Raw genomic sequence first — 27,785 nt, 5'->3', positions numbered from 1 at the left:
TTTGGTTATTATTTTCAGTTTATGTATTTGTAAGAATAATTTATTTATATTGATTTTGTTGTAAATTTTCATAATTTACAGAGATTTAAAGGAAATTAAATATAAAATAATAATAAAAATATATTGCGTTTCTTCAATGCATTTCCTCTGCCTTTCGTCTCTGTTTAAATTACCATGTTTAATTATGCTTTGTTACATGATATTTGACATTTACTTGTTCTAAGAAACTAAGAGAGAATATTTTACTCATATTCACAAATTACCTTTCACTTTTGTTTTCTCTTTTGTTACTTGTTGCCTTTCGACATCCTTACATTAGTTTAAATTTATCTCCATTGTTTGTTTTGAATTTTCTACTTTTTCACGTGTGTGTGTGTTAAGTTACGATATAACTTTGTCCTGATAAATTAAGTTATAATACATTCATAGTTACGATTCATTTAGTCGCATTTCTTCCTTCTAAAATAGTCAACTGTATGTGTTGTTTTTTTCCTTGTCTCTAAAAAAGAGTGTAGTTCACTTTGTGTATTTTTGTATGTTCACTAAGATTAACCGTTTCTTTTATTTTTACTTAATATATCCTAATCCTACGTAAAGGAGGGGTTTTTCATAAATAAATTAAATAGTTTATATGGGCAAACTATATGTATAGTAATCGCAGACATTACGACATAAAAATTAATACTAATCGTAACTCAAGTGTTTATTCTCTTTCGCTAGTTTTGTTTTTGAATATATTTTCTTTCATTCTTACAATTCAGTTTAGCTAACGTGTCTTAATTGAATAAGGTGAAACATTCTTTTCATTTTCTCGGTACTATTGTACACACACACGTAACAGATTAATGAATTAATGCTCGGTATAAAACGAATCTTGGTCACTTAAAATTTACAATAGTTTTACAGCTAGTTCCAATATGTACAATATTTGTGGCGAACCTTTTACCTCCTTTTAAGTTTAGTGGAGCATGTTAATATATTTTTATTCCGGCAGGGGAAACTCGGTGGCGCCAATGTTGCGATGCTAATAAGAAGATATTTACAAGATGTGTGTGATACGGGGGAAAGGGGAGAACTTTATAACTACGTACAATCTCATCGTGATAATTTCACACCAGACCCAACAACAACAATATCAGGCGCACTTACGAACACACGTATAATTATTTTAAACAGTTAACCGGCACAACGTCTGCATTCGAGATCGATGGTTTTTTTGCACTCCTCTCATTTTATGCTATTTGTTTGCATAGGCTATTGTTTTGTCTGTATTTTCTGATGTTTATACCGTTTCTCCTGTGTTAATGTGTAACCACAGAGAACGACAAATATTTAACAGAGGGTAAACTAGATTATTCAGCTGTTGATAGAACAAAATAAGAAGATCCGATTTATTTGCTGGTATTTAAATTGTTTGCATCTAGTATGTAAGTAGATCTTCTTTTATTTGCAAGTTTGCCGTTAACAATTTTGTCGTTTTCATTGCTGTAGGGTTTATTTTTAATTATATTACAATCTTGCAAACTTTAGCGATGATTTCTTTTACTATTTTTACATTTCTGTTAAATATTTCATTTGATCTGCTACATCGCAATTAAAACTTTCGTTCGACTATTTACAAATGGGAAGCTTAGCTTTCTTACATAGTAACATGTTTTTCATTTGAACAAATGAGGTTTTCCTAACTAAAAAGTAATAAACCTAAAACAAAATAAACTTTATTTGCCACCATCTCTTAAAGAACATATCTCGGAAAGACTGAAAAAGGTAAAGTCATACAGAGAAAAATTACTTGGCTTTGAAGCTTTCGAAATTTTCCTCGCTTGCGACTTTGTTCCGCTTCGGCGTCCCTTGAAAGACTTAAAATTAAAACAACGTTCTTAAAATGAAAATAGTACCAACAGGAAAACAATTTACACAATTTGACTGGAGAGATTTGCACAACAATGAAACATTTACACGATTATTTACATAAAACGTCATCTTACTTCACAGTCTTTGGCAGCGGCAGATAAATCATGCTGCTGCTGTGCTTGCTGCAGCTGAGATTGTGGCAGCGTATGCTGTTGTTGTTGTGGAATGGAATTTGCAAACGGATTGAATTGCGTCCCACTGTTACTGCTACTGCCGCCGCCTGTACCAAAGTTATTGCTGAAAGACATGGTGGTGGAAGCGGTGGTAGTGGAAGAAGTAAATGAGCACATTGCACCAAGGTCGACAGTCTTGCAGGGATGTGACGATGATGAATTAAAACTTGCTGGCAAAGTCGTTTCTTTAATCGAATTAGTTACACCAACGAAGTTAGGTAGCACATTATCTGTGCACAAGGAGGGAGCAGCACTCAGGTCGATTGTCTCCGTATTGAACGGAATGTCTAGTTTTGAAAGTACGATATTCAAGGTTTTAGTTTCCTCATAACTTTCCGATATTTGTCTATTCGACTGTTGTTGTTGCTGTTGTTGTAGAAGTTGATCGTCAACCAGTTTTTTATTCTTTGAAGACATTACGTATCCGCCACCAGATGAGTTTCTGGCTAATTTGAGCCGAATTGGTGTTATTTGGGGTTTTACTATTCCACTGCTGCAGTTACTGCTGTCATTGCTATTGTGCAACTCTGCGAGATCCAAAGCTAATGGATCCGTTTCTGGTGAATCCTGTCGGCTAACCGTAGGATCGGGTATTGATGTATTTATACCTTCTTCGCCTAGTGGTTTTTTAACGCCTAGCCGTATGACAATTCGAGGTGCATCTTCAGACTTGTTAATAATCTCCATCTTTTCTAGCTTTTCACCTTTATCCTTTTTGTGCTTCTTTTCTTTTTTGCGTTTTTTATGCTCTCGATCACGTTCTTTATCCTTGTTTTTGTGCTTTTTCGCTTTACGACCCTCCTCTTCATCTTCAAACATCATTTGCTCAGCAAACATCAACGCATCTCTGCGCAGATCTTCTAGACTTGGAGGTACCATAGTTGCCAAACGTTTCTTTGGCGGTCGTACTCGATCGCTATATGAACCGGAGGCCTCCATTACATCGGAACCAATTTTAATTTTCAGCTTGGGAGCCGCCTGCGGCTGATTTAAAGCCGTAACCGTGGCTGTCCGATTGTTTCGCGAGCGCCGTTTGGCTACTGGTGAAATATCGGCAGCCATATTACTGGTTGACCCATTGCTACCGGTAGAACCGACACTTCGTCGACGCTCGGCAATGTCGTGCTCCGTAGGAACCAGCCCACGAAGCTCTCTTGACATATTCGACGAAAGTTTCCTTCGTTTCTTAAAGTCTACTCCTCCATAATCTTTATAGTCGTCTTTGGTAGGCATTGTACAAAGTGAGTCAACTGCTTTTGGAATGCCAACGGTCCTGCTAATAGAGGTGGTCAGTGAGAGACTTGGATTTTGGTCTACTACCTGTAGTCCTGTCTGGTCATCGTGGTTCATGTCTTGAGTCCAGTATTGCCGAAGTAACTCTTTCTTGCGCATTCTTCTAAGGTTAGATGATCCACCCCCTATGTTGACAGCTAGAGGAGTGGACATGATCGGAGCATTCAAGCTGGAATCCATAACATTCACGGTTTGCTGAAGTGTGGTCGTCGAGGAGGAGGAGCTGTTGTCCAGTTGTGCCAATGGTCCCTTAATTTTGAGCTTCATAATATTTCTAGAATCTGACAATGATACTTTCGTAATTATGCTATCCGAATCATTTGTCTCCTCTTGTGGTAGCTCGATCGGCTCTAGTATGGTTGGAGTAATGGTTAATGTAGTAGAAGCTGACAAGCCGGTCGACAATGTTGCAGTTACAGTTGAAGAATCGGAACTGAGGGCAGCCTGAGAAGCGATTGCAGAAGCTGAAGGGGTTGTAGCAACCTTGTTATTACTAGCTTTCAATGCAGACTGCCATTCATTTTCCACATCTTCATCTATTTCGGCTAAAGTTTGATCAGCAATGCCACTAGCAAACGCTCCAAGAAGATGATTATTGTAGGCATCCGTGTTGGTCGATGAATCAAAACCACTGTTGTACGTCCGCATATCGACAGGACCTGGTAATACTGTCGGAACCATATCTTGAAGGCTAGTACTAACAGTGGGCTGCGTTACATTAATGTTTCCTCCCGTAACTATACTTGAGCTAAGGCTGGGTGCTAATGATGCAGGTGTAAATGAAGATCGGTTTTGTTTATTTGCTCCACCGAGGCTAGCATTTTGCGACGAATATATATTCAAGCTAGGAAACTTTGGTGACTTTGAGGGTTCACGAGACGCTCGGAAAGAGTCTTGTAAACGGCAGTCAATGGATCTTCGCCTGTCGCGCATATCTTGCAGCTTCTCCATTCTATTGCAGGCTAAGTCATCATCAAAATCGGGATCGTATACCGTTCCTATCAACTTAGTATGAATAGTGCCACCTACGAAATCGTTATATTCATTGTGCGCCAATTGCTGGATGAAACCAATCTGCTGTCGACCACCACGTCCCTGTCTTCCATTTTTACTCTTTGCTGTAGCTCCACCACGCTGACTTGAACTGTTTGCTCGTGGCCCTCGTGGTCCTCGTTTCGCCCCACTTTCTGACTTTTGCGGTTTCCCACGTAGTGAATCTGTGACCATTAACTGGGAATGCTGAGCTTTGGGATCAAATGTTTTTGGGCTCTTACCAGGACTAATGTTGGGAGACTTTATTTGACTCAGAGCTACCGTAACCGATGCATCGTGAATTTGATTCTGAATTCGCGAAGAAGATCGTGCCGACTTAGTGGGTGATTTTTTAGCTACGCTGTTTTGATCCAGTGATTGGAGAATACCAGCACTGTCTTGTTGCTGTGGTGTCTGCTGCTGCGGCATTTGTGGCGTCTGTGGTCCCATCATTGCCGGTGAGTGATTCAGCATGAAGTTATGCTCTGGAGTTGGCTGTTGCTGTTGATTATTGGGCGAAACCATAGCCGTTAGTGGAGAAGCTGCCATCCGAGGAGTCAACGGTTGCTTTTGCTGTTGCTGAGGGGTGGGAGGCGAAACAATTGCTTCCGTCAGTGCCATGTTGTGTGATGATGAGGTAAAAGTTGCTCCACAGAGACTGTTTGGTACGACTATGTCGTCCGGCTTACTACCGCTTCGAACAATATTCGCCGTTGTTTGTTGCTGTTGCTGAGACGTAGGAACCGAAGTTTGTTGTTGCTGCTGCTGTTGCTGCCCACCAGCTGCCGCAGTTGGTAGCATTGGGTGATGTGGTGGCTGCTGCTGTTTACCGGATTGGAAGTTCGGTGCGAAATTGGGAGGGAACATAGCCGCACCAGGAGACGGAAATGGAACCTGAACATTGGTAGGCGGAAACAAAGCTACTGCACCAGGATACTGCGAGGTTTCGTTGAAATTGTATTGCTCGAGTGGGTTCATACTGTTCGGCGGCGGCTGTGACTGTTGTGATGCTGACTGAGATTGTGGCAGTTGGTTTTGTATATCCATGAAATTATTGAGATCATTAAGCTTGTTACGGTGATTATTAGCATTCATATCATGCTGTTGCTGCTGCTGTTGTTGTTGTTGCTTGAGTAACATATTTTCTTTCTCTTGCATGACCGAACACTCATGCTTCTTTTGATTTGGTAGAATATCATTCCAACGACGTTGCTGTTGTTGTAGGTTTTCGAACAACAATGAGGTAGCTTCATTTTGATTGGCAACGCTTTTGATGGTCTGCATGAAGTCCAACTCTGGTAATTGGTTAATGTCCTCCAAATGCGGATGCTGCGTTGGATGGTGGTGATTGGTTTGTGTTACCATACTCTCGAACAACCCAGATACCTGGTCATTCAGATGAGACTGTTGCTTCTGATTATTCGAGCCAGATTGATTGTTCAGCAAAGCAGTGGCGTCCAAGCAGCTTGGAGGCTGTTGCTGTTGGTGCAGCATTCTTTGATTATCACTGATTGTAGTGGACATTTGCTGTTGTTGTTGGCTGTGATTTTGTAACAAAGATGGAGGTACCCATCGCTCATCAGAAGGTCTGCTTGTGAGGTGATCCAAATGGTCGTCCTTAAGATTTTTCTTACTATTTTGTACTGAGCTTTCAATTTCATCGTTGGAATTATACTTGCCAAAGTACTCAACGTCGTTGCTAGTTGTCGGTTTTCCTTTTGCCATTGTTTGAACAATGGCAGGAATGTCTTTACCACTGCTACTGAACTCTAACGAAGCAGGTTGGCCAGCAGGTTCGAACATTTTCCCTTCATCGTCAATAGACATAATCTCGTTGCGAGATTCTTTGTCTTGGTCTTGCTTGTTATCCTGAGCTCCGGTTGAACCTTTTTTGTATTTTTGGCGCAGCTTCTCAACAAGATTGAGTGTTTCTCGTTGTGTATCCTCTTTACCATCTTCCATAAATGGGAAATTGAGAGGCGGATTCAAGCCGAACGTATCGTCCGAAACCGATTCAGTCACTGCCGGTAATGACAGCAAGTCGAATATCGACTGACACAAACCCCCACTGGATGTGTTCAATCCGGCGTCTTTAGAAGCCAAATTATTGCTATTGTTATTGGTATTACTGCTAGTAAAATTGTTCATAAGGTTGCTCATACTGTTCGTAGTTATTGGAATGTTCTCCATACTTAAAGGCGCTTGAAACGACGAAGTTGTGACTGGAATAGACTGAGAAACAGCAGCCATGGCCAGTGACTCCAGTTCAAATTGTTTCTTCTCTTCAGCTAGCGCAAGAGAAGCTTTGATTGGCGTCGGAATCTGTTCAGAAAGCTCAGGCTGTAGATTATCTGCTGAAAAATCATTAATGTTTTCTTCCTTCTTAGTTATGTCGCTATTCTTCTCAGTTTTGCTATCGCTCGAACCGTCTTCTACTATAACTACTTCGCGGCCATCGTTAGACCTTGAATCGTCTACCAGCGAAATGATCTCAATGTCTTTCTTAGTTTCAGTAAAATCTATGGATTTGTCCTTCAAAGGGGCAGATGCTGGGTCATGTATTCCTGTTAACGGTTTGATAGCAACCTTTTTCTCTTCAATACTAGCGTCCTTGGCATCATACAATGCCGTCTGCTCTGTTCCCCCAATTTCGAGTTTCGAACCATGGTCTTGAATTTTTGAGTATTTATCACTGTTAGTTCTCTCAATTGGGTTGATTTTATTATCATCTTTCTGCTCGACATCGTTTTTCACACGATCAATCACACTCTTGCCCGTAACTTTCAATACTTCACTGCCTTTTTCTTCACGTTGATTTGTCGTTACTACTGAGCCAAGCGCTGACATGTGTCTTGCTTCCACCGGTTCATCTTCCTTTCTACCGGCGCTACTTCGTGATGACGAATCATCGATGAGTATTACATCTTCCTTTTCCTTACGGCTACTTAATCGGCCACGAATATTTCCTCGGTCTCGCTTTTGCTCTTGGGCTGGCAACGGCTCTTGTTCTTTGCGATTGGCATTAAGATCTTGAGTGGATGGTGATACTGCCGTTCGCGACACCACTCTTTCATTAATTACAACTTTTTCGGCAAGCATGAGCTTTGCTACTTCTGGAGATTTTTCCTTCTCAGTAAGTGAAGTTTTTCCTGTGCCATCGGTTTTTCCTACCACCTTTTCTACACCTACACCTTTCCTTGCCGCTGTTCCCTTCTGGTTTCCTGCTTCTTTCTCGAAAACTGCAATCTTTCCTGCAGTCTTCTTTTTTTGTTGCTCTTCCTTAATCATCTTTTCAGCTGCAGCTGTCAACCGTTCCTTTTCTTTCTTTTCTCGGTCGAAATCAACATAAACAGATTTGCGACGACCTCGAATAGATACCGGCTTGCTGGTATCTACTGATGGTAGTGGAGGTTTTATCTCGTTTGCTGTAGCAATAAGACACGAATTTCGCCGATTGGGAATCATTTTATTACCAGCGACATTCTTAGAATTATCTCCCGATTTGAGCAGGTCAGCAGTTCGGGATCGATCGTGAGGCATTTTGCCATCTTTGATGGGTGAGGCAGGCTTTGAGGGTGTAAGGTTGCTGCCACTTGACGGCTCAGTGCCGACGGGTGTGAGCGGAGCCTTGTCCGGTTGCCTAGAGTTATTGGCAGCATCACTGGTTTTACCGGGCACTGTAGTTGGTGATTCTCTTTTAACGGTAACTGTAGTCTTATCAGCTGTACGTACGGCTGCATTCGCCGAAGCAGCTTTGCTCCCGGTTGTTGATGCTTTTTTACTACAATCGATTTCCTTTCGACCGATTTGTTTCTTAGGACTAGCTTCTCTTCTTGCCAAGACGGATTTTCGTCGACCACCTTTCGCTTGTAGTCGCGTCGAGTCATTACTCTGACTACTGCTGGAGTCGGAGTCGGTATCGGACGAGGAAGAACTGGAACCAGATTCGGAAGATTTACTCTTGTCAAGAAAGGGCATCTGCCGATCTGTTTTGCGGGCTGCAGTAGCAGTGGCCGACTTACCAGTAAGTGACGAAGCTGGGATAGCTTTAGAAGCACCAGCCGTCTTGATTGACTGCGAAACAGCTGTCGCCTTCTTACTGTCGTTTTCCTCTTCTTCCTCTTCGTCGCTATCCGAATCCGAGCTGCTAGAACTAGAGCATGACGACGAACTAGTTTCTGAACTGGAGCTACTAGAAGGTGTAGAAATTTTCTTCTCTTCCTTGCGACTCGCAGCGGTGGGAACTGGTATCTTGGCTGGAATCTTTGTTTGTTTGGTTTCTTCCGGAACAAGGGACATTGCTGCGGATGTCACAGTTGTCTCGGCCGGTTTCCCCATGCCACTCTTGATGTGTTCCGCAGCTTTCTTTGCAGCTTGTCGCTGTGGTACGTAGGCTAGCATATCTAATAAGGACGATTCCTTGGAGTTTCCGCGTTGCTTTTCAATCGCTAACTTTTCTTTATCAACTTCTTCGCGATCTTTAGGTAAGGTCTTTTCTTTGTTCGGTGCCCTTTCTCGCTTATCTTTTTCAGTGACTCGATCCTGCTTTTCTACTGAGTGTTTCGTCGTGACCGATTCAGCTGTAGTCTGTTCAATGGGTTGTTTAGCAGCTGCTTTACTGTTGCTTCTTTTCGCTGTTGAAGAAGATTTCTGAGGAACTTCGTTCACAATCTCCTTACTATGTTTGTTACCAGTACTAGTTTTTTGTTCCATATCCTTAGTACCGCTACCTGTACTGATGCCGCTGCTACTACTACTACTACTCACACTGCTGTTGCTACCGGTACTGCTGATTGAACTAGTACTACCACTACTACTGCTGCTGCTGCTTGAACTGCTACTGCTGCTGCTACTACTACTGCTCAGAACGGCATCCGTTCGTGGTTCTTTGATTTCCTTCTTACCCACAGTTGATGGATGACTTGCGCTGGTTTGGACCAGGGACGATGACTGCACTGCTGGGGCTTGAACGTTTGTTTTCATTAAATTCTCAGAAGCTTTTTTCGCAGCTTCACGTTGAGGGACAACTAATAAATCGGTCGAAAAATCTTTTTTAGCTGCCTGTTTCGAGCTGTCTTTGTCTAGCTTTTTCCTATTGACATTGTTTCCAGCCTCTTTACCAGATTTACTAGTGGAGGAATAGCCACTGCTGGTTGCGGGGGTAGCTGCAAAAACTGTGTCTGTGGATATTTTCTTTGTGTCTGCCTTTGAAGAGCCAGTCATAACCGATGAAGACATTCCTGCAGATGATGCAGTCGAAGTCGCTTGTTTCGTTGGCTTCACTGGCGATAATGATTTTTGTTTGAGCCGGTCTGCCTCTGCTAAGTTAAACTCTTTCATAGCTGCTTTAGTGCGGAACGGATGTTGCTGCGAGTCGCTGGCAGTATTATCAGTCTTGTCCTTGTCGGTACTATCAGAATCTGAATATATGTGTAACATCTTCTTGTTGCTGTAGGTATGCGCCGTTCCAGTTTGATTACAGGCTCGTGACACAATCGGTACTATCTCATCACTGTCATTGGAGTCGGAACACCGCATCCTATCGTCAGCGTATTCTCTCTCCATCTGACGAAGTGAATGATTGCGAGATTGGTTACCCTTTTTCGCTTGCGGTATCGATTCATTCGTGCCGGGTGTTCCCTTGAGTCGATCATTACCTCGTTCATCTTCACTAGAACTCTCCACCGAGTTTCGCCGATTTTTCTCAGTGGATGAATTAATTTTCCTTCTTTTCCGATCCGCGGCTTTAGTTTGACGGGCTTTCTTTTTCGTGGCTGGGGAAGAATTTTTCTTTAAATCATCTTCCTCTGCCGAACTTGCAGTTGTGCTCACGCGTCTCGAGTGTTCTTCGCTTTCGCTTGAAATATCACTCATACTACGCTGTGCTGCACCGTTTATATATGTTCGTTTGTTATCCTGTTTATTACTAGCTTGTCGTTGAGTTGTGGATTTGTTCATTCCATTGATATCTGAAGGTTTCCTACTATTAGCAGCAACTTCTTCTTTATCGACTGATTGTGACTGTCGCAATTGTTGCTGCTGTTGTTGTTTACGGTTATTTACCTTACTACTGTTGCCAGTAGAACCACTACTATGTACACCAATTATACACCCTAACATATTCTCTAAACTCAGTACTGCACTACTACTAACGGAATCACTTGAATATAGTCTATCATATATCGTAGGACCGTGGTTCGCTTGTAAAATAACATCGATTGTAGATTCATCTAGAGGTCTCTTATCGTTAGCTCGCTGACATAGAGAGGCGATCTGTTTATGAAAGGTTTGCTCTCGCATACGGAAAAATGAACGTGATAATTTTTCGCGCCTGCTAACCATATAGCACAAATTACGAACCCTTTCGAGATCCTGCCGTAGATGAACAAACATTTTCATTTTCTCTAAATCATCCGCTTGCTCCTGATTCTGGGTTACCATGTCAACATCATCGGATTTGGGAGGTAAAAGTGGACGATTGTGACCAGATTTGCGCTTCAATACCCAATAATTATAAATGTAATGAATAGCTTCCTGATCAACATCTAACAAATGACAACTAATATCTTTAACACTAACATGCTTGTCAAACTCGGCCTCAATTTCTTGCATACGTTGAGCCCGCGCTTGGTTGCGTTCTTCCGACGTCATGTCTTTGCGCTTCTTACGTTTTACCTCTCCACTGCTTGCGGTTTCATCGTCTGTTGCAGATCCTGTGTTGTTGTTGGAATTTTTATTATCACGTTTACCTTTATGAACACCATGCTTCTGGCAATACGAGCGGAGCTTCACACCATCCTCAGCATTCTCGTCTTCAATTATGGCCCGCATCTCCAACCCATGCTGGAAAGCACACGTTACATGATAGGCGGTTTTACAAGTTTTTACCGAACACTGGATGCACGCTCCAACTCTTTCCCTGCAGAGCACACAAATCAGAGCCCATCGACTGGCCGGTATACTGGAAATTTTCGTTATTGGTTCCATGCGATCGACGGAACCAATGCTGACCTCGGGGATCCAAAGAGCACAGGAAACATGTGCCCATTTTTGGCCGGATCTGGTAGACTTCATCGCGCCACCCTTGTTCGGGCACAGCACACAATCGGGTTTCTGTCCCATGGAACACGTACGACACATCCATTGTCCTGAAAAGATGTGAAAACTTTATTGCAATCCTTTTCTTTTTATTCACTAAAATGCGAGTCTTCTATTTTTTCCGAGTGATGAAATAATAAGTCAGTCAACAAACAATATGTACACTTTAATGAGTAAATGCAAGATGTGTTAAAAGTGCGAGAGCAAAACAAAATAGGATTTTAGAAAGCTAGACTTAGGTATAATGTTTTGCAGTGGTGTGACGGAACGTATCTGACCGAAGATAGTTGTAGGTTTGTGTCCCACCTACTGAACTATATTTTTGGAAATTTGTATCATCCTATCTTTGAGTTAAATTTTGCAGCCTTCCTTTCTACATGATAACATTTAGCATGATTTCTCTATCTTCTCAGGCTGTTCAACAAACATGAACAGCTTCGATAAAACAGAAGCTGCCTGCCTTGTGAATGCGGTTTGATGACAGAGCTAGAAACATGACTCAGTGTTTGTCAAAACCAAATCTTATTTTTGTGATCTCATGATCTATCATAAGGAACATATTGAATCCAACAGAAATGATATTGGATTTCAAACTGAGTAGGGTAGGGAACATATTCTAAGCAGCTTTAGGAACCGCCTGTGTATTCAGACGAAATACTCGAAATGTGTTGGGTGAAATTCAAACAAAATTATATCAATATGTTCTCTATCGTTTTGTCTGTCAGAATTTGTTTTCAGATTGTGAAACTAAGTTAGCAAACTTCAACAATAATCAATTAAAGCTACCAATCGAAGGACACTACTCCAATCACCCCGAACCTATTTTAAGCAGTTTCCATCTGCTTTGCAGGCGTTTTTTCCTCAGCACTCGAAGTGGCTCCTGAATGGCTGCAATATAGGTCGATTTGTTTCAAATGATCTTTGTTCAAAGATTTCTTTGTGATTAACGGTATTTCTTATATTCGTAAGACAGCTAGACAATCAAAGTTTTCGTTTCCATCATTGAAATAGTCTATATTGATCGAAATGCAGGAGTTTTAAGCCTGTTTTCTTCGACTGATTAAAATAGGCGCTGCTGCTTAAGCCGTTCCTTACCCTATATTGCCCATCACCTACGATCACAACTAATACAAACGACGTTTTGAATAGAAGATGAAATCCTTACTATACACTATGTATATTGAAATGTTATTAAAGATTAGTAAGTCGTAAGGTCTTACGACTTCTTATTTCCACCCACAGTAAATGGAACAAAGTAAGGGACAAACATCTATTTTGTTTCAGCCAGCTAACAAGTGGTCTTGAACAAATGATACTTCTTATTTTCAGCACAGTTAAAACAAAAGTTACTCACCAGACGGTATATTAGTTATCCCGTAACAAGCTTGATGCACACATATATTGCAATTATCACAGAACACCATCTCGTTGGCTTCCTCTGAGTCTGGCGAACGACACACGTCGCAGATAACATTTTCGTCGTACTCTATGCCAAGACCTTCCTCGCTTTTCATAATTGCCTGGATTTTATCCCAACATCGAACCTGATAAATATACCCAGAAAAAATTCATCAATCAGTTTGCCACACTGTTTCAGTTGACATAACGTACTTCTAGCTCTTCAACGACTCTCTCAAATTGCTCATCAGTCACTGGCACTAGTCCGGCTAAGTTTCGTTCTCCATTGAAGACCTTCAACCAGGCCTCATCGCACTGATCGAGATCATAATAGCACACCTGCTCGGAAATGGCTGGTGTGTTGGATAGGTAGTGTTGATCGTGAGAAAACGATTCATCCTTGGTTATTCGAATATATTTGTTTTTGGGACTACAATGCAAATATTTGTAAATTGAAGAATTTTTTTGAAATAGTATGAAACTTACAGCTTAAAATCTTGTCGTTTTTTGTAATGATTCTCCTGTATAATTGACACCGAAGGCTCCGGTAGAGAATCAGGATTAACCGGAACCTGCACACCTCGCTCCCATTCCTGCTTCCATTGGTCATTGATGACCCAATACTCATCGGCAGCTAATGGCTCCGAATCGGGTAGCTTCATGGCACTGATAAGATCTTTCCTGTTTATTTGAAGGAAAAGTTACAATTTTAGAACAAAACATAAATCGGAATTTATTACCTAAACAGTTCAGCCGGTGCTTCCGGTGCAGTACGGTTGTATATGCTGGACATCTTGATGTCGATAACCGCCCGGGGTTGCCAGTTCTTGGTTGGCGTTGTCGGACCACCGGTGTTTGATGTAAGCGAGTTATCGTCTTCCATAGACGATACCGCCGGGCGACCCTTCCGCTTTTTGATTGGGGGTGGTCCATCGTTTTCGACACGGTTCGATCGCTTTTGCCCCTTCTGCGACATACTTCGTTGGGCCGTGTTGCGGCGTCGTTGTTTACCACCCTAAAATAGAGTGGACACAACGCGTTCCCCAATTTGATTGGTCTGGTGGACTTGGAGTTACTGTGGACTTAGCTATGCTAAATTTTACAGATGTGTTGCCTTTTTCTAGTAATCCGTAGGAGCGGAATGACTGCTACTATTAATGCTGATTTTGGATACAGTTGTTTGATGTATTTATATGTAAGCTGAGTTCTACGATTAATGCTTCTTGAATATTGAATATTACGTAAGAGTAAGTATTTGAATATGATAACCTGAAAGAGACGTATGAAAATATTAGAAATTTACTTTCACAATTACATCTACAAAACGCAAAGGGTCTGAGAAATTCAATTATGGTGTGCAAGACGAAACATCTGATTTCGTAAGCAAAGTTTTTTTTGTTCCTAACATTTATTTGACACGGCACAATCCAAAATAATGTTCTACGGAGCCAATCATATCGTAAGCAAAGATGTATTTGTTGCACAGCAAACGTATATGTTTTTAGTTTATTTTTTCCTACCTACATTTTTGTTCAGTAAAAAGAAATATGATCAGTACAAGAGACATTTACGTATTCATTAAACATAGAAAAACTGCCGAAAATTTACTTTCTGGGCATAAATTTCGAAGCGAACTGTTTGTTCTGTTTGACAACAGCGTGGCTAACCCAACGTTTACTGTTTTTTGAAGTAGAACTACGTCTAACTTTTAAAGGGCTGATTTTTTGCGCATCTCAGAAAACGTTTTTATCTACCCAACGATATGTAGATTATTTGTAATCCAATATGTGATTAAACGGGTAACAGGTAACCCTACGTCAAAACATTTACCATTTACTATTCACGGCTTATACAATACTGCACCCAACGTTGCCAGTATGCCAGATAAATCTTGATTTCACCGAATTTCACAAACAGACACACATCAGAATAAAAGTAATGGTTTACAGTAGCGTCTGAGGCTCAAAAGAACAAAAAGTGTTTTGTCAGGTGACGTTGCGGGTCCCCTGAGTATACTGAAGATTTTCAAAAGAGGACCAGTGATGAGCATGAATGGAGACTGGGTGGCACCCCAGGATAACTAGGACATTCTCTACAAAGTATTCGAAACGTCGCTGACTGGGAAGTCGGAGTTCCAAACGTTCTTCAGGCTCACAGATGGCTCGAAAAAAGGTACAAAAACCGGTGCCGAAATCTTCGGCTCTGGAATTAATATTCCAGTGGGTATGAGACATTGGCCAACAGTGTTTCAAGTAAAAATGTTTGCAATATTTGAATGTGAGAATGTTTGTCTGACTAGAAAATACAAACATGCAAATATTTGTATTTTCTCTGACAGTTAGGCAGCGTACATCCAAAACTGTCTTGGAATGTATTCTCACATTTCGACTCACATTGGCCCTGAACCTTTCTGTGCAATATTAAACTGTGCAGTAAAAATGGAGCTTAAACGTTGGGATGATCAAAAGGTGATTGACTGTCAAAAAGTGTGTCCAATCTAAAAGGTTCAGGTATCGTAACAGCGACATAAGATTATGCCGAATTTTACTGTTTTTATGCCGAATTTTATCTTATTATGCAAAAACGAAAATAAAGATAGATAGACAGAAGATAAAACTTGTTTAAACCATATCCAACTTATTCAACTGTTTTTTCGTGCAACTTAAAAATTTTTTATCATTGATTTAGTTATAAATACATAATGATAGCGTGGTTACATGTTATTGCTTGAGTGGTTTGACATACTTTCGATCTGAATTTTTATAAGTTTTATTCTCAAATGCGAACTAATCGAATAAAATTCATTCTCGGCAGTATTACACCTTAACAGCACACCTACAAACGCTAATCACAATTCATTGTGTTTCTGATTGTGGTCTCGATCGAACGTATGGTTTCGAAAGTTTTGAATAAACCGATTTGTTACGTTCGGGTTTTAAAACAAACGACTACAGCATGTTCATGAATTAATCCACACATTGTTAACAAAAAATACCCTTGTTGTTTGTCCTTTTACTGCTCTTTCGTATTCGTACATCTCGCATAGCACTGTAATTTGTTATGACAACTGCATACGCAGACAATGATGCTATTAACTGGAGACCAACAAGCTTGTGATTGTCGATTTTTAATGATTTTGTACATGACTTTGTATGAATCCACCTTCAAGATTGCTTATCACTTTAAAAATCGAATTAATCCGAGAATGTGCAAGTTTCAAGTACATTTTGCATTGATAATTCACAGCGAAAGGCAAATAAACAAATCACATAAACATGACGACAATAGGCAATACACTTTGTAGCCAGGTTAGAGCACACATACATTCAAACTCTCTCGAGCAACTCTGTTTCTCACTGTATCCACACTATCATTACTGTTGCTTGTTTTTTTTTTCAGACATTATAGCACTATTCGTTCTCCTTTTCTTTCTTCTTGACGTGATGATGTGTACATGCATCAAAATCAAAATGTACCGATATTCTCACATATGCAGATTTCTCTATCATTTTTTACGGTTTCGACTTGGCACTTAGTTATTTGAATTATGCGTGAGCGTGTGTACTTCATAGACACGAAATTCAGACGAAGAGAGAAAATAATCAAGAAAGAATATAAAAACTTCTTTCTTTATATCAACACAATTTTCTTCACTGTCATAACATCAGATTAGTCGTTTTTTGGAATCACACCATCAGCGGATTCCGCCTTCTCTTTACACAACGTTCACATAAAAACGAAAGCAGCTACAGGAACATCGAAGGATTTTCTCACCCAGCACACAATCACAGAACACGATGTTAAATGAACGCTTGTTTAACGTGACAAATAAACTCTCACTTGCTGCTTCTGTATGTTTTCAACACTGGATGCTGCGACAGTATTGCATCCATTTTGACAATGACTCACACTTCCACATCCGTAATGGTTTCAGATTATGTTGACGGACAAGTGAATCGCATAGAAAATATACCTAGGAACAGAAATGGGTGAAAACATAGGTAATGAAATAGCAAAATGACCCTTTGCGATCGTGTAGTAACAAAACGTCAAAATTTTATCAGTATCGCTATTATTCCCTGCGAAGGTGTCCGTGGAATTTTAAAGAGAAATCTATTACACATACTCACGTTTGTCTGTTTGCAAATCAATCGATTTACTTTTATCCGCAGAAATTTAAACTGCTGTAACCGTTTCCCACTGTGGGGTCATGTGCGACACATTTACAAATCCTTATGTTTCTGAAAAAACCAAAATTAAGGAAAAGGGGTGAGTCATTTAGAATGCACTATTTTTAAAAATGGACTGTCTATCGAAAACAAATGAAATTTGGTACTGCAAATTTTTTGCTTGTAGTAGCATAAAGGAAAAAAACTTACATCGAATATTTAATATTATACAAACAAACCCAATTTGTTGTAACGTTTGTCAATGTGCCATATTTTAAGGCCGAACTATTTTATATATGTAGGTACAATTTTTTAATATTTCCCATCAGAGATCAAGTTTAGAAAGAAATGCAAACACGTAATGTTATGTTCAGTTACGTGCTAATTCTATTGGTAGTATACGTTTAACATAAACAACATGAAACTAACCATGTTAGAAAAATGATGTTTGTAAACAAAACAAGCTAGGAAACAAAAACATCTCCTGCTGTATGACAGTTCATTACTTATATTGTACTTTTCATACGCAACATTTTTTTTATTTGGCATCGTCTTCTCTTAACTAGGATCCTCGCAAGTGGCATCGGGCAGATTGATTTAGCAGCAACCATCGCGGTGAAAACGTACGTGTTTTTTAGTGCTCTACCTCTCCGTGCTCAACACTTCGTCTTTAACGTCAGCCAACAAGCCATACCATACAGCATACAACACAAACACTCCAAGGCGATTCGTGATGTTTCTGCGACCAGCAGGAGGATGATGATAAGTGTTGGTTTTGTTGCTGCTGGCTGCAATGATGAATGGAGTACAGTGTGCCCCAGAAAGGGGGCAGGGTACGGAATGTGTAGGGTGTATAGTAACGGGCCACCGTCATCGTCACCACCACCATCACCATTGGAACTAACTACACATCACCGTAGCAGTATCGTTTAGCGCTTTGGCAAACAGTGCTGCAAGCATTTATCATCGAGGCTGTTAATGTATTAAATGATTGAGCCCATGCTTCTATGGAAAAATTGCATCAATGTGAGGATGCAAGTGATTTGAGCAAAAAAAAATCCAATCATTCTTTTGCAGCTATTATTCAACGTCCCATTACTGTAGTAATTAAGACTAATGTCTGATACTGGCTTTCAACTTGCAAAGCTCAATACCTAAAAATGTCCTCCCACCAGCTGGCAACATTGAGCAGAAGCTCTGCTCATGGACATTCATGGAGACGAAGGCTGTGAGCGAGAAAAGTGACGATCCAACCAGTTAGAAGAGCGGCGCAAGAGTAACTGCTATAACTGATTGTATGATGTAGGTAGAGACGCAGATAGGCAATGGACGGTCTAGCAGCTCTCGCCTCGGTATGGACCGGGGGAGGAACCACGGCGATGAAGATTAGTCCTTTTTCACGACAGGACCAGAAATTGTCACTCCATTTCAATCTGATTTTTTCTTGCACGGCATTTTCCATTTAGTAAAGTTATATCCAAATTGATAGCGGTGAAATATTCACAAATCGATTTCCGCGATCCCCATTTTGCAAGTGCATTTTTGCGTTCTTTGCTATTGAGGAACACCTCCGCTAGGAGCCAATAATCTATAATGTAGCACACACACAATTAACTCACTTTTTCCTCCAATTGTGCAATGTCCAGAAAGGAAAAATTGTAGCTTCAAATTTTACAATATTCATCGTCGCAGTTGGTTTTTCTCTTTTCTTCTTTTAATATATCATGTACCAACTTTTCTCTGTGGCTGCTGTTCAATGATCAAAAGTGCTACTGCGAAGTCTCCAACAGTGAAAAGTTCCTCACAAGAGTAAACAACAATTATTGCTCGCCATTGTTTTCACGAAATATTTTGCCCGAAACTAACGGTTTCACCAAACACTGGCCACCCGAGGGCCCACGGTCACTTTACCCGCCCGTTAGCAACTATTATTTTGCACCCGAATCAGATTAAATGCGTTTAATTCGAGAAAATAATCGACACGGCGAGACAGCACCGCCATTATAATTTTCCATCTTTTTCTTGATGGTGTGCGTTCTCCTCCTTCTTGACCAATCTCTCTCGCTCTCGCGCACTTTTAGTCCAATGTTTAGCTATCCTCTTCGAACGATCTTCGAAGTTCGAAACGTTTCTGGTGAAAATCGAGCACCAAGGTACTCGACGCTACAGGTAAACCTTCAAGCACAGAAACGGTGGAGTCATGAAATCATTTGGGAAGAATAGATTGATGTGTTATTTCCAGACCGATGTCATGGCAACAGTTTCCTGAAGCCGCCGCCGATGATGATGGCGCTACTGTTGCAAATATGGTCATAAGCTCCGTTCATTGTGCCGCATGTGTTACTGTACGGATTTTTTGCGTGCTTCTAACTATATTGAATGTAGGGCTATCCGGAACGTGTTGAAACATGTTCGAACGTGACCATTTATGTCCTGCACAAAATCCATAAAATGTTAAAAACAAAACAATCGTTTTTTACTTTCTGCATTTCTTCACCCCACTTGCAGCAACAGTTGATCTCGCATGGACGGTGTTTAATCGCCTGTTTCGCAAGCACTGACAGCCTTTTGACGTTTAATCGAGCCAGAAAGCCAGAGAAAAACGGCTTCAAGCGAAATGTATGGGGATGACGTTCGTGACAGGGATGTGGTTATTTCGGTTTATTTTTTTTACTGTCATATTTAATTTTCAGCGTTTAGCAATTCAAAAATGCTTATGAATCTGAATTATTTCTCGTAAAGATAAGCTTATTATTTTGTAAATGTTAGTTTTTCAACTAATTAAAAAAAAAATAGATAATTAGCCTGTAATATGATACTGTGCAAAAAATTGTAGGAGGTGGTATCCAAGACATGACCGCATAGTTGACGTAGGAGTACAATAGTTTTATATTTCCCTTTGAGGCTCTGTTTGATTTGAGCTCGTTTTACTTTTGGCACGGGTAGATTTTGGCACACATGTGCCAAAAGAGAGCGATTATGTCTAATCACATTTCTTTGTTTTCTTGATTATTTCAACCAATTTAGGCTCAACATTCTCCAAAAGAAGGGTATTTTGGTTCTTTATGTTGCCAAAGCGGATGACCGGAATCGGCAAAACGGTTCCTGGAATATGACCGGAACATGTGCCGGTAATATAATGATCATGATCTAAGCAGTACTAAGCCTCTAATTACTCGAGTAGTAATAGCTAGTATCTAGGCCGTCAGCCTTAATTCATAAAGCGACACCACAAACGACTTAGAACTAAAACTAAGTCATTGGTGGAAATATCTATGAAAAAAGTCATGAAAAGAAAACCGTTCATTTTTGGCATGGTTCAATCTTGTCAACAGGAAAGTTCTGCCGTGTCGTGTTTGTTAAAATCAATCTGGGTCTGTATTTTGATTATTTATTTGCACCACTCTATTTTAAAAGAAAAAATATTCTCTTTAACATTGATGAATGTCATTCATTCTAATACAGTAAATCAGTTTTAATAACGTTCTAAAGCAAACCGTAGAACTGTCTGATGGTGGAGGTGATTACGAACTTTCCGAAAAAGCTTCACCTTCAAGACATCAAATCAGTCTAGGCTCATGGAAGCGAACATTAGTTGACCTATTGGGACGGGGAGATTCTGTCAATTTTTTTTGCCACTGCTATACAGGATGTTACAGCAGGCAGTTGATGTCTACTCATGAAGTCTGTGCCAGGCGTGCTCGCATGTGATTGGTACATTGTTAGTGAAAATTCGATCTTGAAACTTTTATGAAATTTTCACAGTTTAACAATGAAATGATAATGATAACTGAGGAATTACAAAATTGTCCATCATTCTCTCAATCCAACGACATATTGATTATTGTAATCCATCATGTGGTTACATCAGTATCACCGTTTGAAATCTTTCATTCCAACGTTACACTTTGATTTTAGTTTCCGCAGAATGTATCTCGATATAGTGCGATTAGACGTAGTCCTACGTCAAAATTAGTTTAAAAATCAAAACATTTTCTCTCTGGTATTACCCATACTACAATGAACACAAAATTGTGTATCCAGTGCAGAGTATAAACAACATAACATGCACCTTAGCTTTACTCTACTTGATGATATCTGAATTAATTCCATTCTATGGTGCTGAGGAACACGAAGAAAACTGCGCAGTTTGTTATGCTTGTTTAGAAATTAATAATATTTCGACTTTCAAATTGATTTAAATTATCGATAAATGAAAAGAGAATTATCAATAATTAAAAAGAAAATTTTATCGAGGAAAATTACGAAAAGCTGAATTAAGCATTTAAATGTAGTTGTTGAGAGTTACCTTGCGAGTTCTATTGTAGTGTAGCCAATTTTTCATCTATATATATATATATATATATATATATATATATATATATATATATATATATATATATATATATATATATATATATATATATATATATATATATATATATATATATATATATATTTTATATGCTACAAAAATATAGTGGTATTTGCCTTCGAGCTAAGTGGTTATCTTGATTTCCTTTTTGTTTTCAGTGATCAGTGCGAATGGGTCAACGAGATGAACATTAAAATAATTTACATTTGGTTTGGAACGAGTTGTGAGTCATTTTAGAAGCCAGATCTTAAAAAAATCCATATTAAGCCTTCGGTTACCCAGAAAACAGCTAAGGGGTTATTCATCATTTATGTAAGGGTTTAGGAGGAGAGGGGGGGTTTTAAATTTCTTACAAATGCTTACGAAGGGGGGAAAAGGAGGATTTGAAAAGTTTTAAATACAAACAAAAATTTACAAAACTAAACAGAAAAAAATAGTTGAATTATTTCTCGCTGAGTTCTTAACAGTTGAATCACAGACAAACAGACGTGCCTCTTCGTACAAAAAACCTGAAAAATCTTCGTTCTTATTTGAAACGTTACACTCTTGGGCCACCATGTGAGCTTATTGAAATTTTGCACAGATCATTTTTTTGGGTCAATGAACAAAATGCACCTCACAGACTTGACAACCCCTAGCTTCGTGTGCTTTCGCCCATACACATTGTTGAAAATTTAAATAGAGCATAGACTCTGGTCTAGAAGCTTCACCAGCTTCCTATAAGCTAACGTTTACGGAAACATTATCTCATAAAATTACCTAAGTAACAAAAATCTCTATCCCTTCTCTTCATCCGAAATGTTGGTAATATGCTTCGCCTATGGCTCTTCCGTCGCAGGATCAGTCCCGAAACGCTGTTTGTTTCAGTTTTAAAAGTTAACTAGACGCAATATACTACGTATTAATGGAGTACTATCGAGGAAAAAGTAGCAAAGCACGCTGTAGGGTAACGAGGGTATTTTGGCCAGCTTTGGGAAGTGTTCGCACAGCTCATTCAAAACAGACACAATTTTTCAACATAAATACTTACTCTATTATACCATTGTTAAAAGCTAAGTGTCTATTTTAATATACACCGTTCAACAATGCAATATATTGAAAAATATCCAAGAAATATCAAAATTTCTACGAAGTACTAAAAACATATTTTGGTCCACCAAATTTTTACTTTGGCCCACCTTTATATCTACAGACGTGTATGGAAATAGTTCGGACTAATTATATTTAAGATCATTATCGGTATTTTTTGAGCGCAAATAGTAGGTTTGAGGAAAACATCCTTCTGCTGTGATTTTTTGTAAATTTTGGGCATTTAAAAATTAAACGATTTGGCTTATAGCGGTTTGACAGGCATTCTCATCCATCTTCATATCGTTAAATGTGATAAATTAAGAAGTAATCACCTGTAAATTGTCACAAGCTGCTTCTTTGTTCACGTGCAACGGCCGAACGGTAATCAAAGGAGATGTCAAAACTTGGCATGGCCAAAATATGTTTGCTTCAGAAAGAGGCAAACATATTTCAGCCATGCGTTTAACCACTTTTTCAACTTTTTCCAACATGTTAGATTGTATACTCTAACATGTTGGAAAAAGTTGAAAAAGTGGTTAAACGCTGTTTCTATGACGTTTTATTGATGTTACTACAACAACGAATTGTTTCAAAAGCATACATATTTGTTACAATAACTTCCGGACGTTGACTTGTATATACCACTTCCTCTTGACTTTGGGTTGACCCAGCCATGACTTTGAATATGTATGAACTAATTCCAAAATAACACTACCTAGAGCCAGTTTTTAGCCGAAAATTATAGTGTAGTATGATTCTTAGGTGTGTTATTCAATGTTGCATGCATAGTTTTCTAATATTCATTGAATTTATCAGCTGAAATGCGTAAAATGTTACCCAAAATATGCATGTGGGCCAAAATACCCCCGTTACCCTATTAGCAGCAAAAAAAAACTTTTGCTTTGAAATGCTACACATTTGCTGCACTCCATCAAAGCTAACACGTTGTAGTTACGAGTGTATGACTGAATTGTGTAGAATACTTAAGGTCCAAACACAATGGATACGTTTGCGTTGCGTTGACGGTAATTTGACAGAAAATGTATGGGCTAACTGTCAAATTGCCGCAAACGCAGCCGCAACGTATCCATTGTGTTTAGGCCTTTATTCATTAACGTACCCTGTCGTAAATTTTAACCGAAAAATTAACCTTTTTTCTTACAAAATAACTACCACATTTGTTCCAGATTTTTTTAATTTTACAGATATCGACGAAATCGACCAACGCTGGTGAGCTATGAAAAAGAGGCATCGTGCCCATCCGTAGTACAAACTGTTTTCAAAATGATAACGGATCTGAGCTGTGCTACCCATAAAGGTATACTTTGTAATATACATAACTGTATATAGCTAACCATATGAAAAAACATGAAGAGCGAGAAAGATGGGAGTTATGCATTTGTCCATAGGCGTCAGCTGTTCCGTTGTCATTTTGACGAAGAATTGCGTCTGACGGCAACATGTATAGGGATACAATCTCAAAAACGAAAACATCGAGGCGTCAAAACACCTGTTCACTTTCAAATGTTTAAAATTTAATCAGTTTCCAACGAGTTTCCTTTATTACTATAGAATTGAACTATAAAACTAGCGATGCGTACACCAAAATGCGGAAAATTGTGATTTTGTGATGCTAACTATCATGCTATTAAAATATGCATATATATGAGCCGTTGTGGAACAGAGTGGTCTAAGGACCATTTTTTTCGAAAATGAGTTTTTTGCATAAACCGCATCTACTCAAGGAGCTGAAGTTGGGATATTAAGTAAATTTCGAAAAATCGAACTTTAAACCTGATTTATACCGTGTTGAAATTTCGTCCGAAACAGAATGGCCGTTCTGTTTCGGGACAGAGCGGTCTATGTACATAAATCGGTGTAATACTATCATGTAACACGTTACATGTAGCATATTACATGTGATAAGTATCATGTCACACGTGATATGCAGCATGTTACACGTGATGTAACACAAAAAATGTAACATGTAAAATATTATGTAATATGTAACATGTTGTGTTACATGTAATGTTACACGTGACATCTTACATGCTATATGTATCATATAACATGTGACACTAGCCATTTCATACGACTTACCGTCATTTTCATGGTCATTAACCTGGTTCATGTACATAGACCACTCTGTTCCGAAACGATTCGAGGATTCTATTGAATTTATATATGAAGTCAGAGTGGTCTATGTACACTGGTGAGATAAAATCACTTATTTCGCAAAAAAACTGTTAATTTTATGTATTTCCATGTTAAACCACTTCATAACCTTCATATTAGAACATTTTGTCTGAAAGAATCCGTTGAAAAGAATTTTATTCAGATATTTATCGAAAATTGCTTCTCCTGAAAAATTTGCTCGATGGCACATAGACCACTTTGTTCCGCAACGGCTCATTTCATACTATTAAAATGTGCAGAGAATGCATGAAGTTGAACGCATGTTTCGACCAATAAGAGCTGATACAAGGCCTTCTCCTCCAGTACAGTCGACGCTAAAGTATACAAACAATTTGAAATTATACTCGGTTTGCTGTTGTTGTTTTACACAAAGACACGCCTACCAGAAGTTTACTTCTCAGTAGTCATGTATAAAAGCATGCTTATGCCTAAATGTTTATTCGATCACTGCAGCAAGAGGATTTTATACTGGACCAGCAGCCCAAGTATAGGTGACAGTTCTACAAGGTATGCTACATTTTTGTCTATCCACGCACACAAACAAATCTTGTTATGAAAAATTTCGCGTTTTGTATGGAATTCGGAACATTTTTGGAAATTTCTCGTTTTATGTTGTTTTATATCTGATTTTTTTGGTTGGAGAGTGAATCTCCAGTTGAAACACACTAGAAATTGATATTAATTTAGATTTAGTGTGAAAAATTGCGACAATATGTCGAAATAAAATATATAAAAATGCTATATTTCTAATAGTTGGAGCATAATCTTAGTCATTGTCATAGCTCATGACTTTTGTTACTGTATGAAACATAAGCGACTCTATTTAGAAGCGCTATTAGAGTACAAGAAAAAAACGAAAAGTGCAAAAAGGTTACCGGCAAATTGATGAAAAATAGCATATTTTACCAAACCGCAGCATGTTTATGTATTTCCCACAAATAAAACATGTTTCGACATCATTTCTATAACTTTTCAGGAAAGTATGTTTTATAAGTTTAGTTTTAAATCCAAAATCATTTCAAATTTGATACAAAATTGGAAAAAGTTCATAACGATCACTAATACCAATGCATCGACGTGAATAGCATACCTTTTAGAACTGTCATCTATACTTGGACCAGCAGCAAGCGGCAGAGCACAGCTGATTCTAGCGCAGCAAAGCCGGCCAGGCGATTTATTCGATAGTATCGTTCCTCAGCAGACGGACCAACCGGTCACTGTATAGCATTGCTGAACATGTTCGAATATGTTAGTAATTTTGCCCGGATTAATCGCGTCGTATTTACTTCCAACCACTACGCCAGATGTGAGTGTGCCGGTGGCGAACTAGATACTTGATGTCAAAGAACAACTTGTAGAGTGGATTTCAATGTTTAATTTAGTTAACAACAAATTCCATGTTTATCACACATTTCAGAGGGAAAATTGCAGTTAAGTTCTCAAAAAACATTTGATTTCACGTTTGTTCCTTTCTAAGTGCTTCTAATTTTTTTCTAGTTGGACGTTTTTAAGATACTATTGATTACAAAATTTTCCCAGCTTTCCAACAAAATCAACAGAAATTAGCTAGCTATCACACTTCTTGTGATAGACCTCGTTAAAGGAAAATATAACCGAAAACTGAAAAAGTGAATAACTCTGCAGTAGTTGAATTCTGACCATATGCGTAGAAGGATATTTTTCATCAAATAGGGTCCTCTATCACCCCTTAAACAATTTTAAGTAAGCTACCTAACACCCTGTATAATTTATGTTTTTCAATAATCTTAACAAATAATAATGATTTTTAGTTGCCTTATTCAAATTAATATAAGACTGCAATTCTTTATTCTATTCCGAAAGTTTTCGAAGTCCAAATTTCAGTTTTAGATGAATTAAGATATAAATAAGCTACTTTTGGGATGATAAAAATCCACATGGGACAGTTATGCTTTTATGGGCAGTGTAATATTGAACACACTGAAAAAATATAAAATTGTGGTTTGATTTTACGCTCGAAATAGTTGGTACTATTGAATAAATGACCCTAATTAAAAGGCCTCGAAAGAAATAACCTTTTAGTAACCAGCCTCAAAATGGTCACTATGAAACGACATGCCAGCCTTGTAAATAACAATTTAAGAGTGATATTTAGGTTTTTAATATTGTTTCGCTAAATATATCTTTCATGTCAAAAAACATTTTTCACATTCTGTTCTCATCGCATAGCTAATTTCATGATAAGGAAACTTGATGGTAAAAATTTTATCATATATAACATTTTCCAACTTGCATTTACCTGTTGTTCGCTAATTGTCAATGTGTATTAACCGGATGACGTCACGAAACGTGTAGTTTCTTCAATTTCTACTAGATGACACTTACAACAATTTTAAAGTTTTGACAAGAACCTCACAATATAACTAGTGTCGCCACCTCGATGTTTACTGTTTACCTGCATTCTTTTTACTTGGCGAGCGTAATGAATTACAGAAAATTTAACTCCAGTTTATTCTAGAATTGAGTTTAGTTAGTTTATTTCCTGAAGCTACATATAATCTAGTTTTTAAACAGATTGTTTGGCAACTCATTTAATGATGCACTTGATTAAAACACTTGCACAGTTGTCATTTTTCACCACCTCTCGTTTCTCCATGTCTGCTTCGATTTTGTTTAACCAACACCAGATTCCATAAAATTCATTTTGCACTGTTTTATTGTTAATTTTCTCCAATAACAAAAGAATTGCCTTTTCCACTAAGTATTTGGTGGAATATGTACTATTTTACACGAGTTAGCACTGATGATGATAATGATCAATCCTTTCTATCGATCCGCTGCTCCCTTCAAAACAATTACAATCATCACTTTCGCCAAAATCAGCGAAATCCATTTTGAAAAAAAGTCACTTCACTTTTAGTTTTACCATGAGCCAATGGTAAATAACATAACCGCACGAATTAAACCGAATTTACATTGTTGTTTTACGACGTTTTCGTCTGGTTTGAAACCGTAATGGAAAAAATATTAGGAATTTTCTGTTCAACACAGACAGAGACTACTCAGGAGTTTTATGTATCAAATTTA

The 27,785-nt window shown here is 38.7% G+C and overlaps 1 protein-coding gene across 3 annotated transcripts; it reads right to left on the bottom strand.

Moving 5' to 3' along the window:
- On the bottom strand, positions 1–27,785 carry LOC129725668 (PHD finger protein rhinoceros). Of its 3 annotated transcripts, none has more exons than XM_055681723.1 (7): positions 26,998–27,785; positions 17,039–17,149; positions 13,649–14,177; positions 13,395–13,589; positions 13,122–13,338; positions 12,865–13,054; positions 1–11,560 (listed from the first exon to the last, which is right to left on the bottom strand). In XM_055681723.1, exons 3-7 carry the CDS (start codon positions 13,882–13,884, stop codon positions 1,980–1,982), a joined length of 10,419 nt encoding a protein of 3,472 aa, XP_055537698.1. In that variant the 5' UTR covers positions 13,885–14,177; positions 17,039–17,149; positions 26,998–27,785; the 3' UTR covers positions 1–1,979. The 3 variants fall into 3 exon arrangements, with proteins under 3 accessions (XP_055537698.1, XP_055537697.1, XP_055537699.1); XM_055681722.1 differs by lacking the exon at positions 26,998–27,785 and adding an exon at positions 18,697–19,113; XM_055681724.1 differs by lacking the exon at positions 26,998–27,785 and adding an exon at positions 17,507–17,525.

Source organism: Wyeomyia smithii, chromosome 2 (assembly GCF_029784165.1).
Source record: "Wyeomyia smithii strain HCP4-BCI-WySm-NY-G18 chromosome 2, ASM2978416v1, whole genome shotgun sequence".
Classification (NCBI taxonomy): domain Eukaryota; kingdom Metazoa; phylum Arthropoda; class Insecta; order Diptera; family Culicidae; genus Wyeomyia; species Wyeomyia smithii.
The sequence above is the reverse complement of the archived record's forward strand: the minus strand, read 5'-3'. Positions and strand labels throughout refer to the sequence as shown.